The sequence below is a fragment of the Macaca thibetana genome, chromosome 3, assembly GCF_024542745.1.
Source record: "Macaca thibetana thibetana isolate TM-01 chromosome 3, ASM2454274v1, whole genome shotgun sequence".
In the NCBI taxonomy this organism is placed as follows: Eukaryota; Metazoa; Chordata; class Mammalia; order Primates; family Cercopithecidae; genus Macaca; species Macaca thibetana.
The window spans coordinates 29,965,711-29,991,712 of NC_065580.1; the positions used below are offsets into that span (position 1 = coordinate 29,965,711).

The following is a 26,002-nucleotide window of genomic DNA, read 5'->3' on the forward strand; positions in this document are numbered from 1 at the left end:
CTCTACTAAAAATAAGAAAATTAGTTGGGTGTGGTGGCAGGCACCTGTAATCCCAGCTACTCAGGAGGCTGAGGCAGGAGAATTGCTTCAACCCAGGAGACAGGTTGCAGCGAGCCAATATCACACCACTGTACTCTAGCCTGGGGGTAGAGTAAGACTTTTATCTCAAAAAAAAAAAAAGGCCGGGCGCGGTGGCTCACACCTGTAATCCCAGCACTTTGGGAAACTGAGGCGGGCAGATCACGAGGTCAGGAGATCAAGACCATCCTGGCTAACATGGTGAAACCCCGTCTCTACTAAAAAAAAATACAAAAAATCAGCCAGTGGCAGGCACCTGTAGTCCCAGCTACTTGGGAGGCTGAGGCAGGAGAATGGCGTGAACCCGGGAGACGGAGCTTGCAGTGAGCCGAGATGCACCACTGCACTCCAGCCTGGGCGACAGAGCAAGACTCTGTCTCAAAAACAAAAAACAAACAAAACAAAAAACACACAAAGAGTTTATACAAAAACCTTTTATTGACTGTATTTCTTCTCCCCATAACCTGGAACCCAGCCAGCATCTATGGCTTCCTGCTGTCTGATTCTTGAAAGTGGGGCCTTGGGAACATGGTTGGAGGCTATGGAAGGTGGGAATCTCACCCACCGGCTATGCAGGTTGAAGGAAGCTTTCTTGCCTGGCTGAAGCTACAGCAGCTTCCCAGGGCAGCCCCTCAAGTCTAGAGGACCCATCCCCCACTGAATGGGTGTGAGGAAGAGATGACACATCTTTCGGAGGCCCCATTACTCTCCTCTCCTATCCCACTCCAGGCTGAGGCCCTAGAGCTGAACCAGTCTCTCCCGTGGCGATGGGGCCCAGCAGTGAGGGGAGGGGGTTGGAGGTGAGTGTGTGCAGCAGCTCTGGGTCCTCATCAAAAAAAAAGAAATGCGAAGAGGTTGGCAGCTCTGAAATTGAACTGAAATGGAACAAGGGAAGGAGGATACAGGAGAACAAAAGATGGGTTTGGGGTAGGGCCAACTATTAAGAGGCGACATGGCCCCTATGGGAGCAGGTCCTTCCAGCCCCACAAACACCTGCGAGAGGAAGAGGGAGCCCTGGCCCTACTTAGACAAAGGACTAATGAAAAAATTAACACTTTTGGACTGAGATTGCCAGGAAAGGGCACCCATCAGCCCAGAAAACGGCAGCCAGCCCTCATCGGCCAGACGTGGGCTAGGCTGCCTCCCTGGCCACCACAGCCCACTCTGGGAACTGTCACCTCTGCCTCCACCATTCCTGCCCCACCACAAGCTCTGCATACCCCCTGCCCCGATGGAGCAGATGCTGCCAACCAGGCTGCAGCTGGTGGGGCAGAAACAAGGACCCTGAGCTCCAGGCCCTGTCCATGGGGTGAGGCCTCCCCGTGGAGATGTTAGGCTCTTTACCACAGTCCTGCTGCTTTGAGCCAGACATCCAGAACTCTCCTGGGAGGGCAGTCAGCCCACAGGTTCTCTGGAAGACGGGATCCTAGGGAAGCACGCTCGGTGAGGAAGAAGAGCCTTGAAGGTATTGATTCCTCTCTCTCCTGTCCTAGGTCCTGCTCTGCAGGCTCAGAAGTCCGAGTCTGCATCCATGAGTTCTGCCTCCATCAGGTTGGTGCGGGAGTGAATGGGCCCCAGGCCCTGTCGGCGGCCGTGAGCCCAGGCCGTGGGGGCTGGTGCACTAGGCAGAAATGGATCCTGAGGGGGACTGGGCTCTGGGCAGAATGGGTTGGAGACCAGGGTCCACGCTCCCTGTCGGCAAGAGTCCCCAGCTCCCCAGGCACCTGCAGCCACCAGGCATTTCTGCCGGGGCAGCTGAGGCAGTCGAGGAATGGTACTGGGCGCAGGGGCAGGGGGGTGAAGCTCAGGGGGCGGCGCCAGCGGGCACACCTCCTTCTTCCTCTTCCTCCTCTTCTTCTTCCGGCCCAGGCGCTTCTGCAGTTCTGGGGAGATCTCTGCCTCAACCAGCCACAGGTTGGCTTGTTCCTCTGGGGGCACTGACAGGAGGAGAGAAAACATGAGCCTGGGGCCCTGGCTCTGTCCATGCCACCCCCACTCTCCTGGGAGCCCTTACCCTGTTAGTTCTGGGGCCCAGGCCTCTAGACTCTTAGAGCCTCAGCCCCACCTTTCAGATCCTCTGGCGCCTTTCCTTCCTCTTCCTCCTCCTTTGACAGCCCCTATACTCCAGTCCCAGAACCCCCCAGCCTCTGTGCCCCTCCATCTTCCTCCAGCAGCCTGAACCCTCATACCTGGAGTTGCCACAGGGGTGACAGAAATATCCTGGGGCAGTATGGCTCCTCTCCGAGCCACCATCTTGGTGACATGCTGGGCCCAGGCAGAGGAGACATCAGCTGAGGGCTCATTGAGATCAAAGGCCAAGCCCGCTGTGGGAATAGAAGGAAGGAAAGGAGAAGGAATAGTGACTCCCCAGTCCCTGGCAGTGCCTCCCATACTCAGTGCCATTCATCTTCCCACAGCCAGTCCCTCCTGCTCACCAGAGAACGCTCACCCTGTAACCACGGTGATCTCTACCCTTCAGAATCTGAAGAGAAGGGCCTCAGGTCCCCAAAGGGCCTAACTGGAGGCCAGAAATCCAGTTCTTGGAACCCTGACTTACTCTTGCCCAGGGATAGCGACTGCAGAATTTAGGAGAAGGGGAGTCTTCTTGGAACCCAAGCACTGGCAAGCAGACCCAGGGGCAGAAACAGAGACGGGAAGCCCCCCAGAGGGTGGGAGGGGCCTGGGGAAGAATGGGTGTGTGAGTGACAGAGAGAGTGCCTTGCTCCACACAGTCAGTCTTCCAAGTAATCTGTGTGCCCCCAGCAGGCTGGGAGAGAATAGCACATGGGCAGCGCGGGGCCAGGAGGCTCCGGTGGAGGAGGGGCGAGGCTCACCCACAGGCCCATCGTGGGACACAGTGTGCATGCTGAAGGACAGCTCCTGGCCTGGGTTCTGCAGGAGCTCGTGCCGCTTGGAGAAGGCCTTGGCAATCATCTTGCTCTTCTTGATCCGCTTGGGCTCATCGTCACTCTGCCCAGTCAACCTGAGAGTAGAAGGGATAGGGAAGGAGCGTGAAGAAACAGCCGCTTCCCATCAAATCTTGGGAAGGGCCAGCGATGCCATTCTTTCCAGAGAAGGAGGCTCCCAAGGGCCTCAAGTCCTTCAAAGACTCAGGAGTAGAGGCCTTCTCTGCAAAGAAGTGCGGCCAGAATGCAGAGCTCCTGTGTGCCCAGCCCTCCCATCACTCCACTCTTAAGAGATGATGACAGCTGGCTCTGCACTTGGCCCAGGCCCAGGCATTGGGCCACTCAAGGACAGGAGGTGCCACCAGGGGGCAGTGGTGAACCACTGACCAAGGCTGCGCTAGAAGCAGGACCCGACAAAACCGAAAGACGGGGTCCCAAGGCTGAGGGTGAGGTGGGCAGGGCAGGAGGGGCTGGCTGCCGCGCCCACCTGCACCAGGTGCGCCTCCAGATGAGCAGCGTGGCCTTGGTCCAGACCCAGGTGCTCATGGCGATGCCAGTTCCAAACATGGCAAACAGGTTGATCTTCTCCACCAGAAGGCTCGGGCGATTCTTGATCTCACAGTCAGGGATGGGCTTCTTGGTGGGCAGTCCGATGGTCACATTGGCCTGACACCTACAGTGAGGGGATGTAGACAGGTGAGGCTTTCCTTTTTTCTCTCTCTCTTTTTTTGAGACAGGGTCTTGCTCTGTCACCCAGGCTAGAGTGTGGTGGCACGATCACAGCCCACTGCAGCTTGCAATTCCTGGGCTCAGGCAATCTCCTGCTTCAGCCTCCCAAGTAGCTGGAACTACAGGTGGGGTTTTCTGAGTCTACTGGGTAGACTCAGACAATCAACCCAAAAACTTTAGAAAGGGCTAAGCCCCACAGCGCTGATCTCAACCCTGGGTGCTCATTAGAATCAACTGGGGAGCTTTTAATAGCTACTGACGTCTGGGTCCCGCCCCAGACAATTAAATCAAATCTCTGGGGCAGAGACTGAGGCATCATTGTGGTTTAAAGTATCCCAGACTGGAGGCCAGAACCTTTAAGGAAGAGCCTGACACAGTCAGGACTTGGACTAGCATCCATTTTAGTGGCTGTCCTTGTAACAGTGGGCACTGCGCTTCTCTCCGAAGTAGAGATGTCTTACTCTCTCCAATCCATCCTCATTATGACAAAAAAGCACAGGCAAAACTAGCCGACACTGACAGGTCATTAACCGATCATAGAGAGGTAACTAGTCCTGTGCCGGGATCTACAGCAGGCTCTGCGGGAGAGCACGCAGAATTAGAGGGCAACTTCGTGTCAGTCACAAAGCTGAACTGGCTGCTTAACAGTCACACATGCACCAGCGGGGCAACCAAGGGGGTGGAGAGGGAAGGGCAGGGGTGAGAAAGGATGCAAAGGTTGTTTGCCATGTTTGAAACTGCAGAGACTGATGCCTTATGCACCCAGACACCATCAGTTGAATCTGCTGGATGCAGCAGGGACTTGGCAAATCCCTGCTGCCCAGTGGGTGTCCTATGGCCTTGGCTCCGGCTCCCAACACTGCCGCCTCCATGCCCCTCACTCACAGCACATAGTCCCGGAAGCTGCGCTCCCACTCAGCCTGGTTGAAGAAGTCGTAGAAGTGGCAGCTGAAGGTAATGAGCACAAAGCCAAAGGCCAGGAAGCCAAAAATGCCTGTGGAGGACAGGGGCAGGACAGGACGTTACCAAGCCCAGTCCCGCAGCAGCAGTGGGGAGGAGGGAGTCTGCCCCACTGAAGCCTCAAAGACCGCTCGCTCGGGCTGGGGTGAACTCATCCTGGGCTCAGTTCAAGAACTGCTTCCTCTAAAATAAAGAAGGGCACTTGAGGCAGCCGTGGGAGGGCCCACGTGGGATGTAGTGGGCAGGAGGAACCAGTCCCGGCATGAACTTGAATTCTTCCCCCCGAGTAGGCCCCCTTCTTCTGAGCTGCCACTACCACTACTACCTACACACACCCCTTGTCCTTGTCCCCATGGCTAACTTGTCCCACTGACTTACTGCACCCTGCTGGTCACATAGCCCCAGGAGGGTGCAGTGTTGGACTGGCCAGGACCTCAGACCGAAGTCCTGGGGCCACTCACCTAGGCGCAGCATGGTCTCATTGATCTTGCTGGCAGCCTTCTCACTCAGCAGACCCGGGTGGTTGCTCTTGATGGAGAACAGAGTCATGACTCCTGAACAGAAGGGGGACCTCAGACATTAGCAGGGGTGAGGCTGCCCTGCTGGGAAGGATGGGTGAGTGGGAGGAGGGTCCTAAGGCTCTGGAGTCCCAAGTCTGATTACCCCTGTGCTGACTGAAAGCCTGGGGAGCTAGAGACACTGGAGAAATGGTGAGAAGTTGGTGGCAGGTCTACCAGGGACTGCGAAGACAAGGGCAGAGCCTAGACAGACACGAGAAGAGGAAACCTCGGTCGTGGCCTAGCTGCCCCTGAGGAAGGGGGCAGATCAAAGCTGTTCTGATGGAAAAGGCATAAAACAAACTCAAGAACAGCGCTATCCAATATAGTAGTTGTTTTTTTTTTAGACGGAACCCTGTCTCCCAGGCTGGAGTGCAATGGTGCGATCTCAGCTCATTGCAAACTCCGCCTCCCAGGTTCAAGCAATTCTCCTGCCTCAGCCTCCCAAGCACCTGGAATCACAGGCACCCGCCATCATGCTGGCTAATTTTTGTATTTTTGTAAAGGTGGGGTTTCACCATGTTGGCCAGGATGGTCTTGAACTCCTGAACTCAGGTGATCTGCCCACCTCGGCCTCCCAAAGTGCTGGGATTACAGGTGTGAGCCACCATGCCGGCCTTCCCATAGAAATATGTGATCCACATACATATGACAATTTTCTAGTGGCCACTTAAAAAAAGTTAGAAGAAACAAGCAAAACTAGTATCAATATATTTTACAAACCCAATATATTCAAAATAAAAATCATTTCAACACATAATCCATGTAACACATTATTAATGAGATATTTTACATTTTTTTCCTGCTAAGTTTTTTTTAAAATACAATGTGTATTTCACATTTTACAATACACCTCAATTTGGACTCGTTTCTTTTAGTTGTTGTCTTGTTTTCTTTGAGACAGGGTCTCACTCTATTGCCCAGGCTAGAGTGCAGTGGCATGATCATGACTTACTGCAGCCTCCACCTTCTGGGCTCAAGCAAGCCTCTCACCTCAGCCTCTCACATAGCTGGGACCACAGGCCTGTGCCACCCTGCCCAGGCAACTTTTGTATTTTTTGTAGAAATGGGGTCTCACTATGTTGTTCAGGCTGGTCTTGAACTCCTGAGCTCAAGTGATCCGTCCGTCTCAGCCTCCCAAAGTACTGGGATTACAGGAGTGAGCTGCCGCACTCAGCCTGGACTAGTTTCAACACATGTGGCTAGTGATTACCACACCAGGACAGCATGATAACGAAGCACAAATCAGAGGCCCAGACACTATGCTAAAAAGAGGGGAAAGAGGAGACTGAACAGAAGGCTGGCAGTTCAGGGTGAGGAAACTGAGGTTCACAAAGGAAACCCAACAACAATGAGCTAAATAGATGCTGAGGCTTACTGTGGGACGGCAGCCCGAGACAGGAAAGTCAGGGACCACTAATTCCATGCATGCTGAGAGCTGTGTGTGCTGGGGGCAGAAAGAAGATGAAAACCAAGCTCCAGAAGATTGACAGTACATATCATTAATTTAATAATGTGCACACGGATAACCAAAGGACCCAGGTTGGGCCAAGTGGGCAGAGTAGATTACTCAGGGTGTTCATCACACAAGTGCACTGGCCAGGAGCTGACTGGGGCTGGATCCTGGCCCATCTCCACCTAACAAGCTGTGAGGCTGGGCACGGTGACTCACGCCTATAATCCCGGCACTTTGGGAGGCCGAGGTGGGTGGATCACTTTAGGTCAGGAGTTCAAGACCAGCTTGGCCAACATGGTGAAACCCCGTCTCTACTAAAAATACAAAAACCAGATATGGTGGTGCATGCCTGTAATTTCGGCTATGGGGGAGGCTGAGGCAGGAGAATAGCTTGAACCCAGGAGGCAAGTTTGCAGTGAGCCAAGATTGTGCCACTGCACTCCAGCCTGGGCAACAGAGCCAGACTCTATCTCAAAAACAAAAATAAACAACAACAACAAAAAAAACAAGCTGTGAGCCCTGGGCCAAGGCCCTGGAGAGAGGGATGGATTTTTCTGGCCAGCACAAAGGTGTCCCGCAAGAAGTGCCCACAGTGTTTCGTCTGCCTAGAGGGTCACCTTCTACTCTGTGCAAAGGCCCTGTAGCAACTAGCTGGGGTCTCAGCATGGGGGCAGCTGTGTTGGCAGCTCCTGGCTCCCGATCACACACAGCAAGTGCCCAGCACATCTTGTTACCCAGCTGGTCCTGGTCTGGTCTTCACTCACCTCGGATGAGGAAATAGCCTCCCACGATGAGCACCAGGCCGATTGGGGCCAGCACGAAGCCCGCACGGTATCGGTAGTTCTTGTAGCCCACAAAACAGATGCCACTCACAGAGTCCCCATCCACCTGCGGCAGGAAGGGGTGGGAGGGAAGGTGGGTTACTGGCCCCCTCCCTCAAACTCACCCTATCCAGAACTCCCGTCCCTACCAGTCACTATACCTGCGCCACAGCAAGGATTGCCACAGTGAGGACAAAGGGGAGTGACCAAGTGAGCAGGTGGAAGTAGGAGGTCTTGCCCGAGAGAGGCTGGTAGGTGGTGCCTAGGGCTTTGAAGGAAGTGTGCCAGGCATAGGTGAGAACCACAAACCAAACCACGCCAGCCATCAGGGCATAGTACACGATGACAAAGATGATGACGCAGGACAGAGTCTCATTGGAGCTGTGCAGAGAGGTGAGGTGTCACTTGAGGTGGTCACTCCGTACTCCCTCCACCTGGTCTCCCCACCCTGTGCCCAGACCCTCAGCTGCTGAGGTCTGGAGGTTCCCAGAAGTCAGGGCTTGCAGACAGGACCCAGATCAGATCTGAGGAGGCTCTAGGAGCCACCCCTTTGAGCAGATGCAAACCACGAAGGTCCTGGTTCTGAAACTAAGATCCTAACACTGGACACCTTGCATGCAGTATGCAGTAAGGCAGAGCCAGATCCTGCTCTGGATCTCGGGTTTACATGCACCTGCCCCTTTTGGAGTAAACGCACACTTCAGCCTTCCTCCCTGCACCTTCACCCCTGGGTCCCCAAGACACCTACGTGGGCTCCCCAAGCCTCATGGTGCCATCTGCACGGCAGACGATCTCCTGGCGGGCACCATCCATGAACTGGGCCAGCCAGCCAATGCTGCCCACAAAGAAGCACGCATTGACGTAGAAGAGAATAACAGCAGGGTAGCGATTTGAGTTCCGCCAGTCAGCCACGAATGTGGCCTAGAAGAGAGAAGTGGGCCATTCTGCAAGGTTAGGGTTATTCCGCTGACACAGACACCCTTAACTGAGCCCCGGACCCTTCTGAGCATGACCCTTCCCTGGGGACCCCCACCAAGACCTCTTTGCCCCCCTTCCCTCTGGCTCTCTTCCCGTGTTCCAGGCAGAGTGCATCCCGGGCATGCCCTCCCGCGGCTGACCAGGGTGAAGAGCGTGCAGAGGCCTGTGACGGCCCCAAAGGCCGCGATGTAGCTGTGCATGTCCTGGTGCTCAGCCTCGGTGAAGAGCGGGTTCTGGCACTGGATGCCGCAGCCCTCCACGTCCTCGTACCAGCTCTTGGGGTTGTCTGTCCGAACCAAGGGCACTTCGCACTGGCCTGAACTGTTGAACTTGATGTTCTGCACCTCATTCTGGCACCAGGGATGGGAAAAGATGGTGTCAAGGCAGCTCAGGAGCGAGCCTCTCGTTTAGGGAAAGGTATCCAGGTAGCATGGCAGGGTGGCTGGAGATACACTTCTGGGACCTGAATCCCAGGACTGGCTTGGCAAATTATTTGGCCTCTCTGTACCTCAGTTTCCCCACTTCTTTCTCTTTTTTTTTTTGTTTTTTTTGAGACAGTCTCGCTCTGTCACCCAGCCTGGAGGGCAGTGGCGTAATCTCGGCTCACTGCAACCTCTGCCTCCCGGGTTCAAGCAATTCTCCTGCCTCAGCCTCCCGAGTAGCTGGGACTACAGGCACCCACACCACACCTGGCTAATTTTTGTATTTTTAGTAGAGACGGGGTTTCACCAGGTTGGCCAGGCTGGTCTTGAACTCCTGACCTCATGATCCACCCGCCTCGGCCTCCCAAAGTGCTGGGATTACAGGCGTGAGCCACGGCGCCCAGCCAGTTTCCCCATTTCTAAGATGGTAGTACTTACCTCATGGTATGGTTTAAGGGTTAAAAGAATAAACATGTATTTTTGAGAGAGAGAGAGAGAGAGAGAGACAGAGTCTGGCTCTGTCGCCCAGGCTGGAGTGCAATGGCACAATCTCAGCTCACTGCAACCTCTGCCTCCCGGGTTCAAGTAATGCTCCTGCCTCAGCCTCCCAAGTAGCTGGGATTACAGGTGCCCACCACCACATCCGGCTAATTTTTTGTATTTTTAGTAGAGATGGAGTTTCACCCTGTTGGTCAGGCTGGTCTTGAACTTCTGACCTCATCAAGTGATCCACCTGCCTCGGCCTTCCAAAGTCATGGCATTACAGGTGTGAGCCACTGTGTCCGGCCAGTTTGTTTATTTGTTTGTTTGTTTTGAGACAGAGTCTCACTCTGCAGCCCAGGCTGGAGTTCAGTGGCACGATCTCAGCTCACTGCAACTTCCACCTCCCAGGTTCAAGCGATTCTTGTGTCTCAGCCTCCCGAGTAGCTGGGACTACAGGCGCCACGACATCAGACTTATGTTTGTATTTTTAGTAGAGACGGGGTTTCGCCATGTTGGCCAGGCTGGTCTGGAACTCCTGACTTCAGGTGATCTGCCCGCCTCGGCCTCCCAAAGTGCTGGGATTACAGGCGTGATCTTATTATAATGGTATTTGGCATATAGTAAACAGGACTAATTGGTATTATTACTATAATTATTACTGTTATTATTTTCATTGAAGATCTCTCCTGCACCACTCAGAACTAGCTCACGTCCCCTGTCTTGGTGGCTCTAGCTGTTTCACATGCTCATGCCTTGACTCCCAACATAGATGAGAAACTTCCTGATAGGCTCCCGTCATCTGTGATGCCCATAATACCACAATACCCAACACAGCCAGTGCTCAAAACATTTTGCTGAACATGTGATCACTGATAAATAAATAGAGAATCCCTAATAGATGGGTCCAGCCAGTGAACTGCAGTTTGAGTTTGTGGCTTGCTGACCTCATGGCTGTAGGCTCAGGGTCTCCAGGAGACAAAGCTCTGGGCTCCCCTGCTCCCCACTGGACCCTGCCCTATACCCGGTCCTGCCCAGCCCAGAGAGCCTGGACCTTGTCTCACAGAGCACTCACCGTGCAGCCTTCAGGGAAGCGGTCAGGAGTGCAGCGCAGGAAGTCAGGCCAGCCCCGCTCCCTCTCCACGATGGCACAGGGGCCTCTGGTGGCCTGGCAGAGGGTACGGCTGGGCAGCTCCACCCGGTCATTCTCACACTTGGGCATGTATACGGCACACAGCAGGGGCTGGATCACTGCCCAGCAGCGGGGAGCATTCCGGAGGCCTGAGGGTGGCAACAGAATCGCAGTGAAGGCCCTTCCTCACTCTGACCCACAGACACAGCTGCACCCCTGTTCCCCAGGCCTTTGCCACACTGCAGCCCATCACTGGTCAGACCTGGCAGGTACAGTGTTTCTCAACAGTGCATCTGGGCAGGACAGTTCTTTATACGGTAGGACTGTCCCATGCATTGCAGACACTTAGGATTCCTAGACTCTGCCAACTCAATGCCAGTAGAACCCAGCAGTGATTATGACAAACAAAAACACCCCAGCCCTCTACTCTAGGGACGGTGACTAGAAGAGAGCCTGGAGAGGAACCTCTGGGTTGCTGGGAATGTTTTATTTCTTAATCTGGTACTGGTTACACGGGATGCTGGGAATATTCTATCTCCTGATCTGATACTGGTTACAGGAGTGTATTCACCCTGTGGGAATCAAGTTCATGATCTGGGTGCTATTCTGTATGCTTACTATAATTTGAGTTTTAAGAAAATAACTGCCGCTTCCAGATGCCCTGCTAGGGAGTGGTAATGCCTCTGGTAGAGCTCCCCGGGGTGGATTTACCTTTTCAGGGGTGCACCCAACCCTCACGGGGCCCATTTGCTAGAGCCAGGAGATGTTTCCCTTTGCCCAGACCCCAGAACCCTTGTTCCTCTTACCAAGCGGAGTGAGAGAGAGAAGAGATGGGGGCTTAAGAAGAGGTAGTCAGAGGAGCCAGGCACTCCAAAGCCAGAGGAGGAAGCAGGAAGTCAGATGGAGAGGAACAGAGGAGGCTCTGTCCAGTGCGGAGAGGGGAAAAATGCTGTCAGCAAGACAGAAACAGATGGCGATCTCCCAGCACCCCTCCCCAGCATAGTCCTCCACCCTGCCCATCACAGAAGCCCCTCCTGAATCATCCTGGCTTCAGCAATATCTATTTCCCAAACAAGAAGTTGCATTAGGAGAGAATATGACGATGTGAGAGCCAATGTGGGTGCTGGTCGCATTTCCAGGCTGGGGGTGGCAGAGACAGGTAACCTCTCCTTTGGAGGGAAGGCAATATAGTAGAGGGGTAAGGAGCATGCGCACAGCAATTGGCCAGCCTGGGTCCAAATCTTGGCTCCACTCTTTCCTGGCTCTATGATCTTGCGCAAAGTACTTTATCTTTAGCCTCAGTGGCCTCATCTGTAAAATGGGGATGATAGATTTACCTTATGGAACTGCTGTGAAAAGTGAGATAACACTTTAAATGCCCTTGGCAGTACCTGTTATGTAGTAAGCGCTCAGGAGATGTTAGCTCTTATGATTATTTGTTTGAGGCCTCTGACTGCTCCCAGCTTTCAGAATATATTCCAGGGTGCAGAGCAAGTTTCTGCCAGTTAAGAAGCAATGTCCTCCTCCGGCCGGGCGTGGTGGCTCATGCCTGTAATCCCAGCACTTTGGGAGGCCGAGGTGGGTGGATCACGAGGTCATGAGATTGAGACCATCCTAGCTAACACAGTGAAACCCCGTCTCTACTAAAAATACAAAAAATTAGCCGGGCGTGGTGGCGGATGCCTGTAGTCCCAGCTACTTGGGAGTCTGAGGCAAGAGAATGGCATGAACCTGGGAGGCAGAGCTTGCAGTGAGCCGAGATCACGCCACTGCACTCCGGCCTGGGCAACAGAGCGAGACTCTGTCGCAAAAAAAAAAAAAAAAAAAAAAAAAAAAAAAATGGCAGCAATGTCCTCAGGCAACAGTTCCCACTTGACTCAATTCAGTTACCAGTTGGCCAGGCGCGGTGGCTCACACCTGTAATCCCAGCACTTTGGGAGGCCGAGGCGGGCAGATCACCTGAGGTCAGGAGTTCAACACCAGCCTGGCCAACATGGTGAAACCCCGTCTCTACTAAAAATCCAAAAATTAGTCAGTCCTGGTGGTACATGCCTGTAATCCCAGCTACTCGGGAGGCTGGGGCAAGAGAATCACTTGAACCTAGGAGGCGGAGGTTGCAGTGGGCTGAGATGGTGCCACTGCACTCCAGCCTGGCCAACAGAATGAGACTCTGCCTCAAAAACAAAACAAAACAAAACAAAACCCTAAAAACAGTCACCAGAAATTCTCAGCACATGGGTACTTGTAGAAAACAGAGAAGTAGGTGCCAGGGATTGGGGTGAGGGCAGGGTTTGCCTACAAAATAGTAGCATGAGAGAATATATGGGGGTGAAAGGACTGTTCTCTATCTTGAATGTGGTGGCTGGTTACAGAAGTCTATGCATTTGTCTAAACTTAGAACTGTTCAACAAAGAAAAAGTGAATTTTACTGGATACTTTTATTGCACAGTATATTTAAAATGGGGGGAGCTCTCTGGAGTAAAATGCTTTAGAGAAACATAAGGCAGTTAATAAAAAGGTTGTGTCGGCGGGCGTGGTGGCTCAAGTCTGTAATCCCAGCACTTTGGGAGGCCGAGGTGGGTGGATCATGAGGTCAGGAGTTCAAGACCAGTCTGGCCAACATGGTGAAACTCCGTCTCTACTAAAAGTACAAAAATAAGCCGGGTGTAGTGGAGGGCACCTGTAATCCCAGCTACTCAGGAGGCTGAGGCAGGAGAACCGCTTGAACCCGGGAGGCAGAGGTTGCAGTGAGCCAAGATGGCACCACTGCACTCCAGCCTGGGCAACAGAACAAAACTCCATCTCATAACAAACAAACAAAAAACAAAAAACTGTAATTTTTCTCAATCTTTTTATATCTGTGATAACAATCAGGTTTTAAAAATGTGTAATTTGATTGTTTTTTTTTCCCCTCTCATCGTGAATATGGTTTCATACCTTAAAAATAAAACTCCCCAGGAAAAAGAGAAATTATTAAATAAATCTTTAAGGACAACTGAGAAATTATCTAGGGAAAAAATAAGGTGGATCTTTAGCCCATTTCTTACATAAAAGTGTAGATGGATAAAAAATAACTACATTGTTTTTCTAAAAATTAAAGTTTTAGAAGAAAAGATGGAAATGATTTTTTAAACCTTGGAGTGGAGAAGGCCTTCTGAAATGACACAAAACCTACACACCATGAGATAAAAGATTTAAACAAAAGACTTCAGAAAAATCAATACAAAATCATAAGAAAAGACACTCAAAAAATATATTTTCAATGCTTATCACAAGAGCTAATTTCCTTATATGCACAGAGCTCCTCCAAATCAGTAAAAATTGCATAATTCTATAGAAACATAGGCAAAAGACAAATAACGGATCACATTTGCAAATGTTTTGATCTTTATCACTAAGTGATAAAAAGTATAAAAGTTTTAAAAAAGTGTATTTCATTGTAGTTTATTCCACATTTGTATTATTAAGAGTGAGGTCGGCCGGGCACAGTGGCTCAAGCCTGTAATCTCGGCACTTTGGGAGGCCGAGACGGGCGGATCACGAGGTCAGGAGATCGAGACCATCCTGGCTAACATGGTGAAACCCCGTCTCTCCTAAAAAATACAAAAAAACTAGCCGGGCGAGGTGGCAGGTGCCTGTAGTCCCAGCTACTCGGGAGGCTGAGGCAGGAGAATGGCGTAAACCCAGGAGGCGGAGCTTGCAGTGAGCTGAGATCTGGCCACTGCACTCCAGCCTGGGCAACACAGCGAGACTCCGTCTCAAAAAAAAAAAGAAAAAAAAAAAAAGAGTGAGGTCGAACATCTCTTTACGTTTTTATTTATTTTTTATTTTTTTATTTTTTTGAGACGGGGTCTCACATTGTTGCCCAGGCTGGAGTGCAGTGGCATAATTACAGCTCACTGCAGCCTTGAGCTCCCCAGGCTCAGTTAATCCTCCCACCTCAAATTCCTGAGTAGCAGAGACTACCAGTTCACACCACCACACCTGGTGAATTTTTGTATTTTTCTGTAGAGACAAGGTTTCACCATGTTGCTGAGGATGGTCTTGAACTCCTGGGCTCAAGGCCATTTAATGGCCTTTAAAAACATAAAGAGGGCTGGGCGTGGTGGCTCGTGCCTATAATCCCAACAGTTTGGGAGGCCGAGACGGGTCGATCACCTGAGGTCAGGAGTTCGAGACAAGTCTGGCTAACATGGTGAAAACCTGTCTCTACTAAAAAATTATAGACACTAGCTAGGTGTGGTGGCAGGCACCTGCAATCCCAACTACTTGGGAGGCTGAGGCAGGAGAATTGCTTGAATCCAGGAGGTGGACGTTGCAGTGAGGCAAGATCGCCGTTGCACTCCAGCCTGGGTGACAGAACAAGACTCTATCTAAAAAAAAAAAAAGAAAAAAGAAAGAAAGAAAGCAAAGCAAAGACTGTACTATAAAGAGTATGAGGGGAAACTGGCACTTTTATATTTGCTGGTAGGAATGAAAATTAGTAAACACTTGTGGAGATCACTTTGGCATTATCTACCTTTTTTTTTTTTTTTTTGATACTGAGTTTCACTCTTGTTGCCCAGGCTGGAGGGCAATGGCGCGATGATCTCGGCTCATTGCAACCTCCGCCTCCCAGGTTCAAGTGATTCTCCTGCCTCAGCCTCCCGAGTAGCTGAGATCACAGGCATGCGCCACCATGCCCGGCTAATTTTTTTGTATTTTTAGTAGAGACGGGGTTTCTCCATGTTGGTCAGGCTGGTCTCGAGCTCCAGACCTCAGGTGATCCGCCTGCCTCGGCCTCCCAAAGTGCTGGGATAACAGGCGTGAGCCACCGCCCCCGGTCCCAAAATTTTATACTAGTACTTCTACTTCACATGTTCCCAAAGATAATATAGATTATTCATTGCAGCACTGTTTGTAATAGCAAAAGAGTAGAAACAGCTTGAATTCATACCCATCAATAGGAGACCAACCAAGTAAAATAACGTACACCATTATAATAGAACACTTTTCAGGGTAGAACTATAGTCACGTGTTGCTTAACAATGAGGATATCTTCTAAGAAATGTGTCACCAGGCAATGTCATCTTTGTGTGAACATCATAGAGTGCACTTACACAAACCTGGATGGTAGAGCCTACTGCACACCTAGGTGATACGGTATAACCTACGGCTCCCAGGCTGCAAACCTGTACAGCATGTTGCTATACTGAATACTGCAGGCAACTGTAACACAACGGTGAGTATCCCTGTATCTAAACATATCTAAACATTGAAAGGCTACAGTAAAAATGTGGTATTATAATCTTAAGGGAACACCATCACATGTGGTTCATTGTTAACCAAAGTCTCCTTATGGGGTACATGACAGGATGTGCATTGAAATGGAATGATGTCCAATGTTGTAATGTTACATGGACTCAGTTGAGTGGAGAACAGTCTGTAGAGCATGGTACTGGTTGGGCGGTAGAGGAGAGACTAAGAGCACATCTACATCTAGACAGATGTCAGATATTTCCAAAAGGACACACAAACCAGTGTTGGTGGTTTCTTCTGCAGAGGAAAAATGGGTAGCTGGATGCAGAAATAGGACTTAACTTGTTCCTTTTGAATTCTGTGCCATGTATATGTATAACCTATTTTTTAAAAGTAATTAAGCTTAAGGCAGAACATGGTGGCTCACGCCTATAATCCTAGCATTTTTGGGAGGCCCAAGGTGGGTGGATCACTTAAGCTCAGGAGTTCGAGACCAACCTGGGCAATATGGCCACACCCCATCTCTACAAAAACAAAACAAAACAAACAAAGGAAAAAACAAACAAAACTTGAGCTTAAAAACAAAATAAAGAAATACACAAATTACTAGGATGGGGAAGCTTTCCAAAGAGAAAAGAAGGATATGAAACTGAAAAGAGAAAGAAAGGGGATATCAGCTTTATCTGTATTATTTTATTTCTTTTAATAAAATATGAAACAAAAAGAGAAACAGGAATACAGGTGCTACCATGCCCGGCTGATATAGACTTTTAAAAAGACTTTTTATTTGTGTGATTCTGATGATGAATCAAGTTGAGTACCACTGTTCTAAGGCTGGTTTAATATTAGAAAGTTCAATCAATGCAATTTACTACATTAACAGGTTAAAGGAGAAAAAAAATCTTATTATCATCTCAATGGGTGCAAAAAAAAGTTGATAAAATTCGGCCAGGCGCGGTGGCTCCCACCTGTAATCCCAGCACTTTGGGAGGCCAAGGCGGGTGGATCACGAGGTCAGGAGATTGAGACCATCCTGGCTAACATGGTGAAATCCCATCTCTACTAAAAATACAAAAAATTAGCTGGGCGTGGTGGCACACGCCTGTAGTCCCAGCTACTTGGGAGACTGAGGCAGGAGAATTGCTTGAACCCAGGAGGCAGAGCTTGCAGTGAGCTGAGATTGCATCACTGCACTCCAGCCTGGGTGACAGAGTGACACTCCATCTCCAAAAAAAAAAAGTTGATAAAATTCAACATCCATCTATGATCAAAAGAATAATTGGCAAATTAGAAATAGGAGAAAACTTTCTTAATCTGATAAACTGTAATTAACTATAAAAAACCTATATCAAACATCAAATTTAATGGTGAAGGGTAGAAAAGCTTTCTTTTTAGGATCCAGAAAAATCAAGAATTAAGACGTTGTGTCTATTTAACAACGTACTGGAAGCCTTGAGTAAAGCAATAAAGATATAAGACTTGGAAAAGAAGAAACAAAACTCATTACTCACAAATTATATGACTATGTGTATAGAATAAATTTAGCAAGTTTATTGAATTCACAATCAATTTTATTTCTATATATCAGCAACAAAGTGAAATAAATGTTAAAGGCATCAATTTTATTTCTATATTTCAGCAACAAACAAAGTGAAATAAATGTTAAAGGCATCATTTACAACAGCATCAAAAATATCAAGTACCTAGGAATGTCTAACAAATAATAAGTATTTAAATCTGTGCAGAATATTGAGAAAATGAAAGATCTAAATAGATAGAAATATAAAAACGTTCAATGTTTGGAAGACTCACTATTGTAAAGATGTCTCTTTTTTTTCCAAGTTAATCTATATAGTCAATGCAATCCCAGTAAAAAATCACCAAGTATTTGTATATTAAAACACAAAGGAGCATTTTGGGAGGCCAAGGCAGGAGGATCGCTTGAGCCCAGGAGTTCAAGACCAGCCTGGACAATACGGTCAGACCCTGTCTCTATTAAAACACACACACGTGTGCACACACACACACACATGCGATCAAGAATAGCTCAGACTCTCTACTAGATACTGATATTCTGTAAGTAACATTCTTACCCTATGGTTCACAAAGGATTCTTGGAAAAATTGAGGTCCATGAATTTCAATAGGAAAAAAATTACACCTAACCAAAATTTGGCTCTTCCTCCAATTATGAATGTAAGCAACACATCACAGTGTGTAATTTTTTTTTTTTTTTTTTTTTTTTTTTTTTTTTTTTTTGGGCACTGTGGTTCCTGCATGAAGATAGTGGCCGGCGGTGCCTGGACATACAATACCACTTCCACTGTCACGGTAAAGTCTGCCATCAGAAGAACAAAATGGAGTCTCTTATGTCTACTTCGTTCTTCATAGACACAGTAACAGTCTGATCTCTCTTTCTTTTCCCACACCAAAGTGCTGGGGTTACAGGCATGAGCCACCACGCCTGGCCCACAGCACATAATGTTAATAGTACCTGTGGCTTTGTCACAAGTGGAAACCAGATATTTTGTTGCAGATATCTCGAAATAATGTCAATAATCACTTTGATATTATAGTGGTTATTACACCTGCACCAGATCTTATTTATTGTATAAATAAGCCCACCTACTTGCATTTTTATATTTGATAACTATGTCAATATAATTTATTTTCTTTGTAATCCTATATACTCATATCTAGCATATATAAAGAACTCCTACAAATCTTACAAAAATGACAGATAGTCCCTATAGCAAAATACATCAAAGATTTGAACAGACACTTCCCAAAAGCAGAACTCCTAATGGCCAGTAAGCATTTGAAAAGGCATTTAACTTTACTAGTAATCAGGGAAGTTCAAATTAAAACCACAAATATATGCCACAACATAGCCAGTAGATTGGCAAAAATGTAAAAGGCTGATAATACCAAGTGTTGGGAATCATGTGAACCAATGTTGACTTTCTACTACCTAGTGGGAGTATAAGTTGGTACAACCACTTTGAAAAATGGTTTGGCAAAAGCCTAAAGTGTGCATGTGCATTATTAGCTAGCAATTCTCCTTCAGCATATACCTGGAGAAACTTGTGCCAGTTGTACTAGGATATATATAAAAGACTACTCACAGCAATGTTATTCACAGAGGGCAAAAACTTGAGATGACAATAAAAGAGGTAAACAATTGGTGGTATACTCATATAATGGAATATTATTCAGCAATGAAGAAATAAGCTGCAGTATGAGGGGGGTGGCTCACCTGAAGTCAGGAGTTTGAGGCCAGCCTGACCAACATGGCAAAACCCCATATCTACTAAAAAATACAAAAATTAGCCAGGCATGGTGGTGCACACGTATGGTCTCAGCTACTTGGGAGGCAGAGGCAGGAGAATCGTTTGAACCCAGGAGGTGGAGGTTGTAGTGAGCCGAGATCGCACCACCACACTCTAGCCTAGGTGACAGAGCGAGACCGTCTCAAAAAAAGAAAAACAAACAAATGAACAAACAAAAAAGAAATAACCTGCAATAACATGGATGAATCTTACATAATAATGTAGAGTAAAAGAAGCAAGAAATAATATGCACAGCATATTATTTTATACAAATTCCATTTGAATAGAGTTCAAAAACATGCAAAGCTGAAATATACTGCTTATGGATTCCAAAACTAAGAGGTAAAACCATAGAGAAAAAAAAGAAGTGATTACTGAAAAGTGGAGAGGATGTGAGCAAGCGGAGGAGGATGTGACTAGCAAGACACAGAGGGAGCTTCTGGGGTCTGACCATGTTCTAGTTATTGACCCAGATGCCACTTTATAATTATTTGTTATTTAGTACCTCTGTGTTTTATGCAATTTTCTACATACATGTTATATTTCACACTTAAAAAGTTAAAGATCTGAAGCAAAATTGAAGACTTGGGCTGGCACAGAACACATGCCTGTAGTCCCAGCTATTCCAGGCACCATAAGTACCATGCAGACAATCAGTTAGCCTCTGAATAGCCACTGCACTCCAGCCTGGGCAACACAGCAAGACCCCATTTCTCAAATAATTAATTTTTTAAAAAGTTTTTTAAAAACACTTAGGCCCATGTATGTTTTTCTGTATTTTATACTTTCCCTATACGTGTGTGTGTGTGTGTGTATACATACATACATATAAACATATGTATTTCTAAGACAGGGTCGTGCTCTGTTGCCCAGTCTGGAGTGCACTGGTGTGATCATGTCTCACTGCAGCCTCAACCTCCTGGGTTCAGGCAATCCTTTTGCCTCAGCCTCCAGTGTAGCTGGAACCACAGGTGTGTGCCAACATGCCTGGCTAATTTTTTTTTTTTTTAGAGATCGGGTCTCACTTTGTTGCTCAGGCTGGTCTCGAAGTCCTGGCTTCAAGCAATCTCCCGCCTCAATTTCCCAAAGTGCTGAGATTACAGGTGTGAGCCACTGCATCCAGCCTACACATACATACATACATACATACATATATATATATGCACACCTTTTTTTTTTTTTTTTTTGAGATGGAGTCTTGCTCTGTCACCCAGGCTGGAGTGCAGTGGTGCAAGCTCTGCCTCCCGGGTTCACGCCATTCTCCTGCCTCAGCCTCTCGAGTAGCTGGGACTACAGGCGCCCACCACCACGCCCGGCTAATTTTTTGTATTTTTAGTAGAGATGGGGTTTTTCACCGTGTTAGCCAGGATGGTCTCAATCTCCTGACCTTGTGATCCACCCGCCTCGGCCTCCCAAAGTGTTGGAATTACAGGCATCAGCCACCACACCTGGCCATATATATCTTTTTAACTGACTCTGATCATCATCCAAGTTTGGGACAAGCTCTAAGGAAATTCTTTCTGATCTGTCCCTGAAAATAATCCATCATCACCAAAAACATTCTTCCTGTCACCCTTCAATTCAACGTGTGACAGGCAAACAAGAAATTCCTCCTAGCCTTTGTCTCTCTCCTACTTACCTGCACCTGGGCAAGGTGACAGGGCCACACACTTACGTACCACACAGAGCACAGCAGTGGTTAAGGAGGCTACGTGCTGGCTCTCAGGGACCCATCATCACTGCCAGCTGCAGGCCTCTCTGCTTTTTTGCCCCACTTACTAAACCAGGTTTGGCCTAAGGTGGACCACGGCCTGGACATTATGTTTGTCTGGTCAGCTTGGAATGCCTGGGAGGAGGCATTTCCAGCTGTAAAGGGGAGAGATGCTAAGTGACTGAAGAAGCCTGAGGCCAGAGAGATGAAAGACAGAGGAAAGACCTGAGGTCTATACAGACCTAGAAATTGGACCAACCTGAGCTATAAACTTCCTCAGTCAATGGCATCCTTCCAAAGCCCCAGTAGTCAGGGCCAAGGAAGCACACAGTAGCCACCTCTCTCCAGCAATTCCTGTTTCCAGATCTGCCAAGAATCTCCACATAGATGTCCAATGAGCATCTCTAATTCACATGGCCAAAATCAAAGCCACACCTCCTGCCTAAACTTCTTCCTCCTCTAGCATTCTCTATCTTAGTGAAAGGGAATGGCACCACCTTCCATCCAAGCCTGAAACCTGAGGCCTCCCGCTCATTGAGGCTCCACACCTAACTCATCAGTGCCCTCTGAGCACTACCTCTGAAAGTTAGTGGAATCTGCCTACTCCCTCTGTCCTGTTACCAAGTCCCAACCACCATCGTCTCTTACTTGGGCTACTTCGACATCCCCTGGTCAAGAAGTCAGGCTCCAGGCTTTCCCTGCTCCTATGGCTTCTTCACACCACACCTAAAGAGATCCAGCTAAAATGCGAAGACAATTACATCTCTCTCCCTTAAAATCTTTCAATGGCTCCTTATCATCCCCTGGATAACATCCAAACTTAATATGAGGTATACATCTCTTTATTTTCTAATTCTTTAGGTCTGATCTCTTACAATTCCACCCCTTACACGCTTTGATCCAGTTCTACTGCAACTTTTTTTTTTTTTTTTGAGACGGAGTCTCGCTCTGTTGCCCAGGCTGGAGTGCAGTGGCCGGATGTCAGCTCACTGCAAGCTCCGCCCCCCAGGTTTACGCCATTCTCCTGGCTCAGCCTCCCGAGTAGCTGGGACTACAGGCGCCCACCACCTCGCCCGGCTAATTTTTTGTATTTTTTAGTAGAGACGGGGTTTCACCGGGTTAGCCAGGATGGTCTCGATCTCCTGACCTCGTGATCCGCCCGTCTCGGCCTCCCAAAGTGCTGGGATTACAGGCTTGAGCCACCGCGCCCAGCCCTCTACTGCAACTCTTATACTTTCTTTAAAAGCACCAAGCCCTCCTACCTCTACATCTTTGTACATGCTATTTCCTCTTCCTATCTGGATTTTCACACCTCAACTCTCCCTCAGCCAGGCAATTCCTGCTTATGTGTCAAGTTATAGGTTAAATGTCAATTCTTCTGGGGATGTTCTTTGGGTCCTTTGTGCTTTTTCAGCACCCTAAAATGCTACAGTATCTTTCACAAATATTTCTTTTTTACTTTACTTTTTTTTTTTTTGAGATGGAGTCTCGCTCTGTCATCCAGGCTGGAGTGCAGTGGTGCTATCTCAGCTCACTGCAATCTCCACCTCCTGAGTTCACACCATTCTCCTGGCTCAGCCTCTCAAGTAGTTGGGACTACAGGAGCCCACCACCATGCCTGGCTAATTTTTTTTTTTGTATTTTTTAGTAGAGACGGGGTTTCACCTTGTTAGCCAGAATGGTCTCAATCTCCTGACCTCATGATACACCCGCCTCGGCCTCCCAAAGTGCTGGGATTACAGGCATGAGCCACCATGCCCGGCCCTTTCACAGGTATTTCTAAAGCTTGTTGAATGGTCTGTCTTCCTCTTTTTTTTAGAGACAAGATCTCAGACTGGTCTCAAATTCCTGGGATTGCGCAATCTTCCCACCTCGGCCTCCCAAAGTGCTGAGATTACAGGTGTGAGCACCATGCCCAACCTGTCTTCCTCTTGATGACAGAGGATCATGTCTATGTTCTTCATCCTTACATGCCCAGAATGTGACATACGGCAAACATTCAATACATAACTGAACGCATGAATGGAAGCATGGATGTGTACTCAAAGGCTTTGAAAAAAGTGAAGACCCAGTCTCTACCTTCAAGAGTTTACTGATGAAGACAACCTAGATCATCTTCATCCTTCACCCACAAAAACACCCCTAAGAGCCAGGTAACACTGATCATGTCTAATGCAAAATCAAGATGATTAACTCAGGACACAATAAATAACTTGCCAGAGGCTACCAGCTGACCTGGCTGTGATTCTCACACCAGGCTCAAGGCTCGGGTTCACTCTACCTACTCATTACCCAGCTCAAGCTAACACCTGTTTCTGCTCCACTTGCAAGACCCAAGCAGAAAGAGCGCAATCAGAACGCACATGGAAACAGGAATGAGCTGAGTGATGGTGGTTGGTGGCAGAGAACTCATAGTGAACTAATGGAACTAATGGTGCTGGGCTCAGTGCTGGCGTCTCTGCAGGACCCTACCCTGCCAAAAGGCACAGACAGTGAGATTTCAACCTGCACAACCAGCAGATGGTACTAACTCATACATGTTCCAGCTTAAACTACTTCTATCTGCTCAGCAGCTGCTCTCAAGAGTATGGGCTGGAAAGAGGTTCATACCCTTCCTCCTTGATCTGATGGTAACTGCAAGGAGGCAACATCAAACATGCATTTAACTTGGGAAAATTAAACCATGGGTCCCTGCAAAATCAATAAAGAGAGGGACAGAAAGATTATCCTTTGACAGCATGAGCAACTCAGAACTGGGTAAGATTCTAGTGCTGAGAGATTTGAACTTTCCATTCAGCTCGCTCCTAAACTCAAGTGGTGCTCAAAGCAACCTTGCTTAATCTTACTTTGGTGTTCTTTTTATTACTATTATTCTTTCAGTCTTTTGCATGAACGTAACTTTAAAATTACAATTATTATCTTCTATGTATACCCATTGTTATGTATGAGTATACATGTAACACATTTATGCAAACGTCGTAAAAGGAGTGTATATGCAAAACGACATCAACCTTACACTACAGTAATCTGCAGAGTTTTCAAAACCACTGTTGATTACACATGGTTTCTGTCTAACGTGCTGTGCTGACTTTAGAACCTGATCCCCACAAAGGATGCAGCTCCACCTTATGGGTACCATGGATACCATCCTCCAAGTTCCTCCTCCAGCATCTGAACCAAGCCAGGAACCTTATGGACTTGTCCAACATCTGACAAAGGCTGAGAACTTGTCAATGACAGGCGGCCTACATACACTCCCTACATTACGGTCCTCACCAGCCCCCTGGGCAGAGCTAAGACATGGGGTACCCCAGCCCTGTCAAAAGAGGGAGGCTCCCAGTTCTGCTCCTGGCTCCTGGTTTTCTTTTCTTTTTCAAGAACGGTTTTAGAATCACACTGGCTAGAAGTGAGGGCTGATAAGGCCACTTCCCTTCCCCAGCACCCTCCAGGCCTCATCTAGAAAAGTGACAGGTGGGGAGAGCGTATACTCTACACTGCTAAGGAAGGACATTTGGGTTCAGTGTGCAGTTTTTCAGACTCTGCCACTCCAGTGAGGGGGCTCTGGGACTTCAAACCACCATGGAAGTGTCCACAGGCTCTCAACACTCCAGACTTAAGCGTCCTTCCACAGCCCTGACCAGCCTGGGTAACCAAATTTCCAAAGAACACACAAATAATCGTTAGAAAGGTCTTATTCCTTCATAACCTCCTGCATGCGTCAGAGTGCCCGTTTTTCAGATGCACAAACTGAATGAAATCTCCTGTGAAAGTCAGACAAGATCACAGTTCTCCAGGCTTCTTTCCTGTCTCCCAAATCAAGATTTCCAGGACTTTCTGGTCACCTTCTAATAACTCATCGTTAAGGAGGTTTCATTTCCTTCAAAACTTCACTTGATCATGTCCCCCTACCCTTCCCTCCAAATGCCTAAACCTCTTCCACCGTCATCCCTCCCCTTTTCCTCTCCAACTCCAATTTCCCCAGGGTCTTGAACACCTCCTTGAATCCCCTGGCACCCTGCTTCCAGAGTAGGTGGAGCATCTCCTCTTCTTACAAAATGTCTTTTCCCGTGGCTTAGAGCCCCCTCCTCACGGGCCCCTCATCCCCGCCATCCTTTGCTCACCCACCAGCTCGGGACCTTTGTGACCCGCTTCGTCAACTTTCTTGCCCTCCCTTTCCCATGACCGAGGGTCCCATCCTGCACGTAACCCGCCCCCAAAGTTTCGGACTCTGTCCCTCCAACTCTCCTGGGTGCTGTCCCCGCCCTCTCCGAGGCTCAGGCCTGAGCCTGTTCTTTCCAAGGGTGCCCCCGTCTTACCGTAGCACCTCCCGCCCCCCAAACCCGGCTCCGGAGTACTTACCCGACCAGAGCACGAGCTTGCCGTGCGCTTCCTCCTGGGAGTCCGAGTCCCCGGCCAGCAGTGTGGAGGTGGCCCCGTAGGGCAGCACGGAGCCCAGGCACACGTTGTAGCGCAGCGGCTCGCAGGGGGCAGCCCGGCCGCAGTGGCTCAGTGGCGGCGGAGGGCCGGTCACCGCCGCGCTCCTCCTAGCGCTCCCGCCCGCGCTCCGCGGCCCAGGCCCGGTCGCGTTCCCGCTCGAGGACGCCCCCCGGCTCGGGCCCCCCAGCAGCAGCAGCAGCAGCCCCAGGAGCGGGAGCTCCGGCCCCCGCGCGGGGCGGGCAGCGGCCATGGCCAACCCCGCCAACTCAGCAAAAACCCCGGCGCCCCCGCCCGCTCCTCGGAGCCCACCGGCCACACGCACGACCCTTGCGGGCGCGGAGGCGGCTCATGCGACCTGTGCGCCCAGAGAAACCGGGCCCGGGCCCCTCCGGACGCTCCACGCGCCCCGGCCCCTCGGCGCCCAACTTCGCAAACTTTGGAACCTGGGGCCCATGTTGGGCTGCGGAGGCCCGGACCGGGATGCACGACTCCCAAAGCTCTTGCCTCGCAATCCAAGTTGTCTTCAGCCCTGGGAGCCCCCTGGGCCCCCAATCCCCAGCCCCATTCCCTCTCCCACCATTAAAGCCAACTCCCAGCCCTGCGAGGGAGGCCAGGCGCGGGCCAGGGGTGCGAGTGCAGCTCCGGCTCCGCCCCCGCGCCAGCCCGCGGCCCGGGAGCCACCTTCACCCCAGCGCGCCGCAGCCCCCCGAGCTCTCCTCGCCGACAACTCGGCTCCTTTGTTGCTCTAGCTCGCTGGGCTCTCTGGAAT

The 26,002-nt window shown here is 49.3% G+C and overlaps 1 protein-coding gene across 2 annotated transcripts; it reads right to left on the reverse strand.

Moving 5' to 3' along the window:
- Positions 1 to 497: 497 nt before the first annotated feature.
- Positions 498 to 26,002, reverse strand: SMO (smoothened, frizzled class receptor). 2 transcript variants are annotated; one of them, XM_050782521.1, is made up of 12 exons: positions 25,156 to 26,002; positions 10,463 to 10,668; positions 8,626 to 8,835; positions 8,256 to 8,428; positions 7,669 to 7,888; positions 7,451 to 7,574; positions 5,135 to 5,227; positions 4,599 to 4,707; positions 3,472 to 3,657; positions 2,913 to 3,061; positions 2,268 to 2,402; positions 498 to 2,015 (listed from the first exon to the last, which is right to left on the reverse strand). In XM_050782521.1, the coding sequence occupies exons 1-12, from the start codon at positions 25,481 to 25,483 to the stop codon at positions 1,588 to 1,590; spliced, it is 2,361 nt and encodes a 786-aa protein (XP_050638478.1). In that variant the 5' UTR covers positions 25,484 to 26,002; the 3' UTR covers positions 498 to 1,587. The 2 variants fall into 2 exon arrangements, with proteins under 2 accessions (XP_050638478.1, XP_050638480.1); XM_050782523.1 differs by lacking the exon at positions 25,156 to 26,002 and adding an exon at positions 11,326 to 12,336.